This window comes from Cynara cardunculus (genome assembly GCF_001531365.2).
Source record: "Cynara cardunculus var. scolymus isolate 2C chromosome LG 8, CcrdV1, whole genome shotgun sequence".
Taxonomy (NCBI): Eukaryota; Viridiplantae; Streptophyta; class Magnoliopsida; order Asterales; family Asteraceae; genus Cynara; species Cynara cardunculus.
The window spans coordinates 22,422,523-22,437,716 of record NC_037535.1 but is presented as its reverse complement, the minus strand read 5'-3'; the positions used below and the strand labels follow the sequence as shown (position 1 = coordinate 22,437,716).

Below are 15,194 nucleotides of genomic sequence, written 5' to 3'. Positions count from 1 at the left end.
AAAGATTTTATCAGTATACGTAATAAATTAAAGAGTGAGAGCCTTAATGTGATACTATACCTGAACAGTAGTCCATGACCTAAAACCTTACGTCAAATCTGTGCATCGTCAAACAGATAAAACAAAAAGTATGGTTGTGAGATATTTTTTTTCCCAGTAAATCTACAATATCTTCCATTCATAGACAAATATCGTTACATGGGGAATGAAAAAGAAACACTTTAAATAGGAAATGTAAACATACCTTTAAAAGAACGTAATTTGTACATCTTACAACCACCGGTGATTATGACTAGCGATGGTGATTTGTCCCGACCCGGTGGGGAACCCGGTTCACCCTACCCGAACAGGGACGGGGATTCCCTGCTAAAACGGATCCCGGGGCCGGGATCCCCGGTAGACTCAAACCAGGGACGGGGGATGTTACTCAAACCGGGGCCGTGGATCCCCGGTAGAATCAAACTAAAGGAAACTATTTATGGGGTTTTATCGGGGATTGCTAGAGATTTGACCGGAGACGAGATGATAATCCCCGTACCCGCCGGGGATTACAAAACCCGCCCATCCCCGCCCTGTTGCCATGCCTAATTATGACCAACTCACTATAGTCTACCGAGCAAGGTTGTAGGTAGGGGCGGATTTATCAAGAGGGGACTGCGCTCCTATGCACCCGCTCACTCGTTTATTGCAAGAGAGAAAATTTTGGTGCCTAAAAGGTGCAACCGCTTGTTTTTTAGGGGTGCCCATAAATACTTTGAAATCAAATTTATACCAGAAGTTAAACATGGATGAGATGGTTGGATTAACATTTGTTTTTTATTAACCTGAATATCCAATCCGCTATGTGAGCTGACTAATCTCAGGACGACCACCTGCTTTGCAGATAGCCCGGAGTCACCGCATTTGAACATCCGTGGCCACAAGGGGATTTTTATTCCCCTTTGGATTTGAACCTGAGACCTCCTGGTACTTTTGACTTTTGAAGTCAAGCTCAAACCAATAAGACACCACCCTTGTGGTTGGATTAACATTTTATAAGCAAAAGGTCATTGGTTTGAATCTTATTTTAAGCAATAATTTAAGTCTTTATCTTTCAATTTTAGGCTGCAGGACCGCATGGCTGGCTCAGAGCATTAACTCAGACATTATTACCATTATGCCAACACAACTTTTTATCAACTTTTCTCTCGTTTTCTTTTTATTATTCTTTTAATGATTTATTTTCATTCTCAACGCCAATTCACTTTAAAAACCCGTCACTTTTATCTCATTTTCAAGACAACAAATATTTAGTTCAAGATCAAAAGTATTTTCCATTTGAAACAATGTATCTTATTCCCCAAATCGACACAGCTGGCTCTTATCTGTTCAAACCCCGTCAAGTTCTCCCAAATCAAACCACGACTTCGTACACCCACCTTAAAGATGCACCTACTCAGAGAATTTCCAAGATCCGCCCGTGATCGTAGGCCTACATTTTCTCAAGAACTCATGAATACATACAATACACCATGTATGTATGTATGTATGTATTACTTAAGGAATATTATTGGGGTATGTAGGTCATAGAATCGAATTTTGAAAGGATTACTACTGATATGCTGCTACCTACTTTCCAAGAAAACAGGATTTGCTAATTATTTTATAAATAATTAAATATTTCCCCAATCTTTTTTGGTGTAACGAATTTCCGCAATTATCAACAACAATATATAATAATAAATTATATACTATATATAATAATAAATTATATACTATATATATATATATATATATTTCATTAAATATAATAATATTATACGTATAATACTCACGGTTGAAGAATGAAAGAAAAATATATTGATGTGGCATTTTTTTAGCAGTCTCATTCTGAAAAATTAAATCTCGACTGTTTAAAAATAGTATTTGAACGACGTCTTGTTATTTTGTATACAATTCTTATTCACACACAGTTCAACTTTTTGTTCGTAGCACTTTGTGATCTAAAAATATTCTTTTGTGTATACTGAAGACTCATTTGCCACTGTTTTATATATTACTTGAAACGTGAACGAGTTTTGTATGGTTTATTTCTATAACCGAATCAGTGGGTAATTGAGTATTCAGTTAATCTTTTAATCAAGTGACATGTAGTATCGGTATGAATAATTTTTATTATTATTATTATCTTATCATTTATTAGAAAATATTATAAAGAACTAGAAGTGTACTTGTGTAATGCAAAATGTAAATTAAACGGTTTTAAATTTATTCTTTATGATTTGTTGTTCTTCGGAATTCGATAAATTATGAGATGAGATTTTCCAAAATCTAAAGAATTCTATTGTTTATTTGGTTGATTGACCTCATAATTTAGAAGGATGGTAGAAGTTTCCAAAAACTTTGTTTTTAAATTTTAGAAAAATACAAAATTTGAATGTTTTAGAAATCGGAAGAGTCTGTATGCATTAATAATTTGTACTTAACGTTTTTTTTTTTTTTTTTTTTTTGTAAGGGTGTCCGGGCCAAAGTCCGACTAATCCCCGGCAAATTTGGAGGCTAAACATGTCCCCACTTAAATGTCGCCAACATTCCCCTCTCAGGGCTCGAACTCGGGTTCATGACTATGTCATGCCCAAGCCTTTACCACTAGGCTGGAAGGTCTTTGACGTACTTAACGTTTTATAAGGTGTATTCTTGAAAAATTAACGTCGTGTTCTCAAATTCGGAAAGAAAAAAAAAGAAGTTTTCTCCTTGCAAATGAAACAGAATGGAAGAAAATAATTTTTTATGTTATTGAACAAGAAATAAATGAAAAAAAATGTCGTTTTTAAAATTATATATTCTTATGCTTTTTCAATAGTTTGTAATTTAAGCAAAAGTTGATTACCGACAACCTCAATTGGTTCATATGAAACCCATCTTCAAGGATACCAATGTGATGGAGCATTTTTGGCATACTCAGCGGCTGAGGCTAGCACCCGAAAGGGAGTGTGAGATCGAATTCAGGACTTATCTTATATTTAGGCAAAGTCATTATGCCCCTTTGATAACTGAAAGTCTCCAATGGTTTGTATCCGATATCTCAATAAGGGGTTGTTTGTTTACCTCTTAATAGTTTCATTAAGAGGCAACATCTGAATTATTAAGAGGTGAATCTTGATTGGCAAAAAAAGTCTGTCTTTTAAAACCCCCTGAATGATTTTGTATCATGGATCTCCCTTTACCATTAAGAGCCCTAATTACATTGTATACAATTACCAAACAATTATCTTTCATTTTGCACTATATCATGAAAACCTCTTAATCATTCTGACCATTTAATTATTATGCACCAAACCATTCAGTAATTGTCAAACAGCCTTTAACACATGTTTTTTTTATTCCATCTCTTTCTTTTTATTTGTAAAGAAAATTCTTAAGAACACACCACAACAAATTTTAAGAGCAAAAATCACTAATATTCAAATAATTTTATGAATTAAAACAAATATAGCAACATTAATGAAAAAGAGGGTGTAAAGAGTAAATATAACATAGTATAGTGCTGTTTATTAACAATAAAATATAATCTTTACAAGCTGAAATCGTACCCAGATGGAAACAGGGAACCAAGCTGAGCTTCAGTTCATACATACACAAAAAGCTACAAGCTGGCCCCTCAAGTAGTAATTAATTCCAAAAATAACCCACAATCTTTAATTTTCTGCAAAACCTACCCCAAAGACGTTGGAGGGTTAACTTTCAAGACTAGATTTTCCGGGGACGTATCTCCACCAATCCCTCTGGTAAAATCTCTTCTGCAATCGAAGTAGCTGTACACAAAACCCTGATCTTCCCGCCGGCACCGGAAAAAGTAACTTTCCGGTGGTCTCTTTCTTCAAGCTTGTGTTGCCAGTTCTTTGGAGCTTATGAATGTTCCATGGAAACCATATGGAACCCTCGATGGCAGCTTCACCGTCGCCTCCAATTGTAATGTGATTGCGTTAACGATTTGAAGCTCCGATTTCCATGTCTTCTCGTCGTGAACGAAGATCAAAATGTGGCCGTCGTCTTCGATTTCAGAATTTGAATCCCTCGGAAGGAACAGAGGCTCGCCGCCGTATTTTTCGTCGCCGTAGATGAATTTCTTGGTTTCGCCGGTGGAGAGATCCACTTTGGCGAAACCTGAAACCTTGGGCCATGGCTCTGCTATAGCAAGATAAGCATACTTCGATTTCCGGCCAAGAAGGTTTTTGTTCACCATCCCAGCTTCTAGATTGACGTCATTTTCGGCGGAAATTATCGCTCGACGAGTGGATTTTCCAGTCTTCAGATTAAGTCTGATTTCAGACAATACGCTCTTTAATTCTTCGTTGGATTCGTTGAAGATGGAGTCCGCCGGAGTCATGCAGGATCCGATCACCACCACCTCATCGGTTTCGGGTTCTTCCCAAGCGTTCCAGAGGTGAAAACAGAAACAATCGGGAACTTCGACCCATTTCATACCCGACCCATCAGCTGCATATTTATCAAGAACACCAAATCGTGACACTTTCTCTTTGTCATACACCACCGGAGAACCACCGGTGATCATCTCCGACATCTTGAAAACCACCTGGTGGTCAGGCACCACCACGAAATTCTCGGTGATAGCGAAATCATGAACCATAGTAGGCTTTCCCAGATCAATCTCCACATCTTTCGATTTCGTGCCGTCGGGTGAAAATCTAAAGTACTTGAGGTAAGGCTTCTGGATGACGTCGTAGCTGAGTGCGAAAAGCTCGCCGGAAACTGGATCAAGTTTTGGGTGTGCGATCATGGTGGACTTCAATTGCTCGTCGAAGTTATACCGTCCGACTGTTTTCAAGTCGCCGGTGGGAGTGACACGAACTTCATAAGGCAAATCATCCTCCGACATAGCTAAAAGCCGGTTGTTAAAGTAAACCAAACCGGCGTTCGCCACCCCAATGCCTTGGCTGTTATCGACCAAGCCACATAACCCACGAGCATAGAATAACAAAAGCTTGGCTATCCCGGAATGGCCATGGAGTTCTCCGATAGATTTCGGAAAAACCGGCTTACCCAGAGCCCGTTCCTGAACAAGCCTCTGAGTCTCTGTGAACCGGCAAGCGTAGCTAGCCGAGCCCTTATCAAATTTCACAGCGTAAATCATACCATCGCCGTCAAACAAATGGTGGCCGGAAGTTGGTTCGAACAAAGGGTTAGCTCCATTTCTTAAGTAAACACCTTGAATATGATCTGGGATTTTTCCGGCGACTGGTAGACAGTGACAAACAGGTTGTTCCGGGACAGGAGAGAAATTTCCGGCGATCTGAACATTGGGATCAGCTGTTTTAGGTAAAGGGTATTGTTTTTCTCGTGCGGTTAACCCGTTCTCGACTGCATCCAATGCGATAGCAGAAAGTTTCTGCAACAAGTTCCATGATTCCGGGGAAGAAGAAGGCAATTGAAAGGGAGATTGTTTGGGGAATTGAAGAACAGAAGGTGATTGAAGAGCACAATGGACTTTATTCAGTTTCTTAGCAGAAGAAATTGAAAAGGAGGAAGGCATTTTAGGAGATGAAAAGACTCTGGTTCTGGGATTGACCCAAATGGTACTAGAAGAAGTGGAAGCAGACGCCATTGGAAAGCTTTATCGTTGCAGCTTCGAGTTGCAAATTCGAAAGTTGGTTGAAAGGAGGAGGAGGGGGGGAAAGAGATGAAGATTGTGTTTGAGAAGACGAAGTGGGGGAGGGGTATATATAGTGGGGGAGGGTCGTAGGGGCCCACTTTAAACATGTAAGCGGAGACCACGTGTTGGATACTTGAACAAAGGTATCCACAAACCAAACCTTATTACATTTTTTTTTTCATTTAAAAAATATTCCATTCAACAATAATATATAAGAAACTAATAATTTATTATAAATTTTCAAAACAAAAATACATGAATTAAAAAAATGTGTAATTTATATTTTTAATTAATTAAATAATATCAGAATAATAAAAATATTTGTCCTGGTTCTACGGTGATCCTAGTGAAACTCATTATATCTGTCAATCTAAAAAAATATCTGTTTTTTAGTTACAAATTAAGTACAAGCGGAAATACTTATGTCAAATCAGCATTCTTCGCAGCCTCATGTCACTCTGTTGCACCAAATCAACTAGCCTAATATTGTCTTTAACTGGAGGTCTTGTCAAATACTAAAATAACTGAAACTCACAATCATTAACCTTATAAGATAACCACGACTCTTGGCAAGCATGTAATTTTGACTGATGTACTTCTAAAACTAAGATTACAATATATTTTGATACATATCAAACTAAGAAAAATGATATTCTAATTGAAAAAACAAAGGAAACATATAGTTTTGTAGTTATTTTTTTTACACTTACACCATTATAATTAGTTATTTAATTTGCTTCTTATCCTTTGCGTTTTCATTTTTTATTTTACACATTTATTATATTAACATACATAATTGTATATTAATTAAAATACATCAAAAAAATACGGTTTTTTAACAAATTACATCATTATAATCGTATCATTAATACGTTCAAAATGAGTCTCATATCGAATATTTTTTTAATTATAATATTAAATATCATAAATACTACGAATTATTTTTAATACTAACTTATGGTTATTTATTTAATTTGTAACTATAAAGGTATAAATTGTAAATATTAAAAATAATTTATAAGTGTTTATAACATTTAATAATATACGATTAAATTCAAAAATATTCTATACTGAGCTCATTTTAAAGATATTGATGACATGATTAAAATGATGTAATTTGTAAAAAAGAAACATATCTTTGATTTATTTTAGTTAATATACAATTATGTATGCTAATATAATAAATGTGTAAAATAAAAAAAAATGAAAAGTAGGATATATAAAGTAAATTAGATAATTAATTATAAAGATATAAAATATAATTTAAAAATTAAAATTATTTAATTTTTAATATCATCCAGAAGACTGGGAGGTTGTGTAGTTTTAATTGTACATTAAGCTATAAAATGGTACCTCTTAAAATTTCAAGAATAACCATAACTCTTCTTTTGTAAAGGAGTATAAGGGGCCGTTTACCTAAACACTTACCTGGTAAGCACTTACCAGTAAAATTCAACACAATTGTTTACTTACCGAGTAAGATTTTATTCACTAAAACGCATCGTATGCAACAATTTATCCCAGTAAGCACTAACCATGATAAGAGTCATCGTCCTCGCTTACCGGGTAAGACTCTCGATTCTTGTCTTCGCTCTTACCGGATAAGATTTTTAGTCCTTGCCGTATTCATCCAGTAAAGTAAAGTGACTTGGTAAGCGCTTACACGAGTAAGCGTTTGGTAAACGGCACCTAAGTCATATAAACATGTTTGGTTGTTACTTATTTAGTCACCAAGGAAGAGATGTCATTTACATTCGGCCTTGATTTTTTAATCTTTGTCTTAATTAATATACACTCCTAACCTTAATAAAAGAAAACGTTACACTACTCTTCTTGTCTAGCACCTCCATCGAAGATTTGCTTTAAATTCTACTCGGATTTTCAAAACTTTACTTCAAATCCAAGTCAATCATCGAATTTGAACTTGAGATTTCCAAAATCTACCCTATGAAACATAATTGTGATTTACTTCATAGATCAATCGATCTCCTTCTCCTCTGGAGATCGATGTTCCTCCTCCATAGATCGCTGCTCCTTCTCCTCTAGAGATCGCTGCTCCCTAAACCCTTTTCATCTCTTGTGATGAAACTCCCCTCGATATTCTCTCTTGTTGCTCCCTCTGTGATTTGTTCCTAAAATTGAGCCCCTTTTGTTCCTGAAATCTGCCCTGAATTTTTTGCTAGGTTTTTGGGTGTTTCTGAAATGGACCTTCCGGCTCTTTGTTCCTAAAAATATGCATCATATTCGTGACCTTTCCATCATCTCTTCTTCATCTTTCTTGCTTGATTATAGTGGCAATCGAGGCAACGTTTCTCATTTAAGGTTCTTCATCTTTCTTGCTTGTTCTTCATCTTTAGTATCCCTTGTTTTTTTTTCCCGTGTGATTTAGGGTTTGATGTGAGTTTTTGATTTAGGGTTCGGGTTCAGTTTTTTATTTATGTTTGTATCATAAACTTTTCGGGATGAAATTTTACTAAATTGTTGTTGATTTTGATCTGTCGCTGCTCCCCTCCTCTCCGATGGTGATGAAACAACCCACTGGTTCTTTGGTTTTTCCATCAATGTTTAACATGTTGCTCTGTAATCATAGGAGATTGTTTTTCCTTCAATGTAAAACAAAAGGTAAAATAATAAATTTCACCATTCATACTGTTTATTCAACATAATAACCGAACAACAACTTATCAGTTATCTTACAGACAACTTTATCCATACAAAACTTAATTGAAAACGAACCAAACAACCCCTAAATCTACCACTTATGAGCATCTTGTGAACCCCGTTGAACACATTGTAAACACCAAATAACATTCATAACAACTGAACCAAACATTGTTCACACCAAACAACTCCAATCAAGTAAAGACAACACACTGTGAATACCAACCATTGTTCTTCAAAAACCCATGCATCGTTCACATGTTACTAATACAACCAAATTGTTCACCTTGTGAACACCCATTAAATCTATAAGACAGAGACATCAACAATACCATCACAACGATCTTCTTGATGCTCATTATGTAGATGAGATTCTCGATACTTATTGTTGATCCATTGTAAATCTTGATACTTCAATTAGGAGACGTGTTTTGATTTCAAATCAATAGATAAGTATAGAATGTTTTTAAACTATATAACTGATTACAATCAAATCTATTAGATATGGGGGACAGAGAGAGGATAATATTTAATATATTAACCGGATAAGCTCTCATCCAATTACAAAATTACCAAATCACCCATATATCACAATTAAACATAAAACACTTTAATCAACCACAAGGGTGGTGCTTGATTGGTTTGAGCTTCGCTCCAAAAGTCAAAAGTGCCAAGAGGTCCCAGGCTCAAATCCAAGAAGGAACAAAAATCCCCTTGTGGCCACGGAAGTTCAAATGCGATGACTCCGGGCTACGTGCAAAGCAGGTGGTCGCCCTGGGATTAGTCGGCTCGCATAGCCGGTTGGATATCCAGGTTAATAAAAAAAACACTTTAATTAAAATGGTGACTTAGGATGAATGTCACGAATCTCACATATTGTAGAGTTCTCAAATGATCAAGCCCCTATATATATCTTGCAATCATTTTAAATGTATATCCACATTATGTAAATATATCATACGGCGTACATTTGAATTCGGTTCACGCCTATATGCTATAAAAATCGATATAAATCACATGTAATGTTATTTAATTTACATCCTAAAACCAATCAAACCAGTATATTTCATTAAAAGATATGGTTTGGGGTTGAGACATATGCAGACCGATCGGTTTATGTATTGTTTTAATTAAAAGTCTAGTAAAGCATGTTGGTCCAATGGGTGAGACAATTGGACAAGACGTAGGAACCAGGCGAGCCTATTGGTTCATTTGGTGGGAACCAAACCAACCAAGCCACGAGCCAAGGGGGTCTTCATTCGAAAGGAGCTAGTGGGGACTATAGACAGTCTTTAACACAACCATGTTATGTGTTTCTTTAAATAAGAAATATAAAAATATATTGAAATTTTATATAAAAATTTAGCACTATCATTTACTTACCGGGTAAGATTTTAATCCACCAAAACGACATCGTATGCAACAATTTACTCGGTAAGCGCTTACCGTGGTAAGAGTCGTCGCGCTAACTTACCGGGTATGACTCTTGGTCCTTGTCTCGCTCTTACTGGGTAAGATTCTTGGTCCTTATCATATTCATCCAGTAAGGTAATGTGACTTGGTAAACGCTTACCCGGATAAACATTTGATAAATGATCCTTTAATCATTTAAGGACTTCATGTAGACAGTTTTTTACTATGGTGTTCACACGGTTCATAAGTGATGTGTATAGATTTGGTTTTATTCATTTAATTTGTATTTTATGTTCACAAGTTATACCAGATCTCGTAGATTTAGAGCATGTTAAGTTCATATTCAAATATTAGATTTTATTTTTCAACTATTTTTTATGGTTTAAATTGAATCTCACGAATTAACAAGTTTTTACAAGAAAACCCCCCACATGTAATCATGCAGGGATTAGATAATTAACAATCATGCATACAATTACATGTGATTATATATGTAATTATGGATATGAAATGTATGAATAATCTAATATTCGCATGTGATTATGTACATAATCACGTCTAATAATATATAAGATAAAGACAACAAGGTTTTCGCATTCTACCAAATTATATGTGATTGTGCATATAATCAGAAATGGTTTGTTATATGATCACATGTAATCATACATAGAATCACATATAAATATTGGTGAACTAAAAACAGATGAAAAATAGAATAATAAAGAGTCCAATGGGACTGGAATTTTTTTTTTAATATTTTTTATATAATTTGTTTAATGTTTGACAATTTTTAAAAGGAACGAGGAGTACTTTTCTTATTTTTAATGTTAATTAGAAAGATATTCGTGCAATACAACGAGATACATCTTTATTTTAATATTTTGTTTTATTATTTATCTTAGTCGACGTTATAATATGGTTTCATGTGATTTTGAAAAAACGATAATCTTTTTATTTTTGAATAAAATATAAATTTGAATATATTATAAAATTTTAACAAAAATATATCGATATTAGTATCAAAATAACTATATAAAATTTCTTATTATTTATATTTGGTTTAAATATAATTTTTTATAAAGATAATAATTAATTATTTTGTTAGAACTCGATAATTATCCTAATTGTATTTAGATTTTTATATATTTTAAAATGAGATGTTTATCCTCTATTTAATTACGTTTATCTGCATTTAGTTACACAAATTCAAATATGAAGCTTTAATAAGTTGTACTTACGCACAATTCACTTGTAATCTTGAATTTTAAGTAATATACATCAATAAAAATACTTCATGCATAAAAAATGATTTTTAAAAGTTTTTGTCTAATGCTTTATAACATAGTATAGATAGTTTATTATTTTTAAATCAAGGATAATATATATCACGAAATTTATAAAGTTAGAAGTCATGAATTAGATAATCATCGAAATTAAAATTACATCAATTTATTTATCAGTATAATTTTGACAACTCAATCACGATCATAAAATTAGATGAGGTGGAGGATCCAGATCAATCGATCTGTTCTCGTATCAGCGACGGAAAAAATCTCTCATTAATCAGTGAGGGATCAGCAAGAAAACTAACAAAAACCAGTTCTCTCTCTGTATATAAAATACCATATCTTAACAATTGATTAAAAAACACTATTTTGGGGCATAAATGAAGTGAGAAGAGAAAAGCTGTCAACAAAAAACAGTAATCAAATTGGTATAATGGTGGAAGAATGTTAGGTTTGGTAGTTAATTACTTCTTTAATGGTTGTTTAACAACTGCCACATTGATTTGTTTATGATTAATTAATTAATTAATTAATTAAGATTTATTATTTATTTATATTTTCAATTTAAAAACAAAAAAAATGATAAATAAAAGCTGTAAATCTTTTATAATTTGATTTTTTTATTCAATAAATGAATTACGTATCTTCTATTTATAGCGGGTGTTGCAAACTTTCGTGTTTTTAAAAATTCCCGAAATCAATCATGAATTATTTGGATATGTTGTATAAATTAAAATAAGTACTGAAAAATTATCCGACATATTTTATTTAATACGTTTTAATTGTAAAATAATAAAAACGATACACGTCGAAAGCTTAAAATCCGCGTCTAATCCTTTACCTTCATGTCACATCACACTCCATCAACCCAACACGTTTCTTATTGCTTTAATCGTTCTTCAAATTCCACTGGTTTAATTCGTTAATGTTTCCTGCCAATCAAATTAGACCATAAGATTTTTTATTTTTATTTTCTCGATTTTGCAATAACTTGTTATGTAATGTCAAAACGCGTCGTTAATCTTTTTGTTACGTGTTATATTCGCTTAGAAACAATAAAGACGTTACAGATCTTTAAAACGAGATTCTTTACTCGAATATGATTGACCATTTGAAGATTATCATGGTATATGATGTAGCACATTACGTACCATTTAAAACTTGTCAGCTTAGGTTCGTTAATATTTGTATGCCACACAGGACGCATCACAATTGGTTCTAAAATGGTTTTATTGTACAAACAAACGAGGGTTCTAATCTAACGACCGTAATATGGTAGTTACAAGACATTAAAAGATTGGACTATTTGTGAACGTTTAGCTTTTAAATCAACCATCTAACCAACCATTATAGACATTGAGCTCCTATTACATAATAGTAAGCGTCAAATTGCAGTTGCTAGCTATAAACGTGTGTGTACCTTATAAACCAAATTTATCAAAAGTCTTAAAAACAATTTTAATGCAAAAAGTTGTATACATTTATGCACAAAGTTTTAAAAACAACTCATAATGCATTAAGTATTACTACTTTATGCATTCAGTATTAAAATCTCTTAATGTACAACTAAAATAACATATAGTGCAAGTTACCAATGCACATTATTACTTTTTCTTTTAATGTTCCCAATATACTTTTAACATCTTCACTCATGTCTTCATCCTCTCATACCTCTATGTCTTGTCCTCATCCCCTAATGTGAGATTCAAATTGATATTCACCATGAGTTATTAAAAGTTTTCTGATTCATCTCTCATTCACTTGCTCTAGAACTCTTTGTCTCGTTCTCGATCTCTTGATTCTTTGCTCTTGGTGTAAATCGAACACATTTATGGAGTCGTTTAAATATATTGGATTTTAAACAATCATACAATTTTTTTATCGATGGACTGTAATTAGAACCATAACTCTTATTTATTCAAATAATATTAATATGTAAAGACCAAATGTAACTTATATTATAATTGAATCTTCTTTAATGAAAATAGCGAAACTTCAAAATCGTTAAAAAATCACGGCTCTCGCTGCATTGCACGGATACACAACTAGTATGTAAGGAATTGAGGGGTGACGTGAGTCCCGAGATATTTAAGATAATAAATAATGATTAAGAATAATTAAGAAAGTAATTAATTAAGAAACCATGCATATTCCAACACCAATCATGGGATAACAACCGTATCCTAATTATCCAATTTATTAATTAAGCAAAAGGGTTTTTGTTAGTAATTAAATGGATGAGTCTAGAAACCCCCCACCAAAATATCAATAATTATTACTAAGTTTATATAGAAAAAACAAGAACATGAGTCATTTTCTTTTTAACATATGGGACACGCGTCGCCTCCTGATGGTGACAGTTAATTTAGTTATCTCCATCTTCATCTCCATTATGGCATTATTAATTATTATTTTAATTTATTTATTTATCTCTTAATAGTTTAATTAAGTAATATTACTTTATGCATTTAGTTTTAAAATCTCTTAATCTACAATTAAAATATAACATATAGTGCAAGTTACCAATACACATTATTACATTTTCTTTTCATGTTTTCAATATACTTTTGACATCTTTCACTCATGTGTTCACCCTCTCATACCTCTATGTTTTCTACTCATCCCCCACAATGTGAGATTCAAACTAATATTCACCATGAGTTATTAAAAATTCTCTCATTCAATTGCTCTACAACTCTTGGTCTCGCTCTCGATCTTTTGATTCTTTGCTCTTGGTGTAAATCGAATACATTTATGGAGTTGTTTAAATATATTGGATTTTAAATATATTAGATTTTAAACTGTCATACATTTTTTTCCATCGATATAATATAATTGGAACCATAACTCTTATTTATTCAAATTGTATTAATATGTAAAGACCAAGTGTAATTTATATCATCGTTAAATTTTCTCTAATAAAACCAGTGAAACTTCAAAATAGTTAAAATTTACGGCTCCCTCCGCATTATAAAATATTATTTAATTAGTTTCATAATTTTTTTTATAAATTACTTATACAAAATGGAATTCAATTCCATTTCAAATCGTACACACCAAAGAGTCTAAATCCTTCCACAAAATCAAATCTCTCAAAAAGCTTTATGTCAAAGCCAACATACCCCAAGTGTGTTTCAGTTGAAGTTAGAGTATGAAAATATAGGGATGGACTCAGAAATTTTTCAAACGGTAACACCATTTGACCATAAGAAGAAAATATTAGGAAAATTTTCAAACGGTGGCACCGTTTGACTATAAAAAACAAATATACAATTTTTTTTTCAAAAGGGTACACCATTTGATTAAGAAAATGACACTAACAAGATTCGAACTTGGGTGTGGGGTGGAATAAAAGCCTTGCAAACCAACTATATCAAATAAAATTTGTTCTCATTGTAGTTTCAAAATACATACGATGGCACACAACAAAGTAATACAGTTGCACCGTTCATGAAACCTAATTTTCTTACCCTTCGACGAAGAAATAATACGGTGGCACGTGGCACCTATACCACAAGCCTAGGTCCGTCCATGTGAAGATATGATATATACGTAGACTTCAGCCACTATCACAACGATTTCTATTAATACCTCGACTTGAAGAAAGTCGTTCCAAAAAGTTTTGGGGAGTTTTGAGATCCGAGACTGCTTGTAAGAAAAGAGAAAGATATGACGGTCTTGAATAACTGATTAAGTACTTGAGGCATTTGTGGTAAAATGCAGAGTTTTGTAAAAATAGAACTAGTAAATACAATAAGTAGTAAAAAAGGATAAAAAATAGTAAGCTCGGAGAAAACATAGAAGAAAATGCATAAAACTAAATATGGAAAAACCGAATAATGGTTAAACCATAAGAAAGGTAAGTAAGCCATAAGGCCTACTCCTAAAAAAATCCACCACTCCGGGAAGGTCCATTTAACCGGTGGCTCAGCCCTTTGTCTCTGTGTTTTCACATCGAGCAGTGTAGTGATTCACGCGGTTCTCGCAAAGGCCAGGTATATTGGGTTTAAATTCATATTTTGTTTTTACTTTATTAAGAGGGAAACAAGTGGGCTATTTCTTTGCAAAACTGTGCTACCCCTGCCTCACTGTTCACCACATTCCGATTACATTATCTTACAAGTCCTTATACACAATATGATACCGTAGTCTCAAGTTTTGACTTCTAGGTGTTACATAAT

General features: G+C 33.4%; 1 protein-coding gene across 1 annotated transcript; it reads right to left on the bottom strand.

The window, feature by feature from the left end:
* Positions 1–3,500: 3,500 nt before the first annotated feature.
* Positions 3,501–5,618, bottom strand: LOC112516882 (9-cis-epoxycarotenoid dioxygenase NCED3, chloroplastic-like). Its single transcript, XM_025124125.1, has one exon. It carries the CDS (start codon positions 5,603–5,605, stop codon positions 3,860–3,862), a length of 1,746 nt encoding a protein of 581 aa, XP_024979893.1. The 5' UTR covers positions 5,606–5,618; the 3' UTR covers positions 3,501–3,859.
* Positions 5,619–15,194: the final 9,576 nt, after the last annotated feature.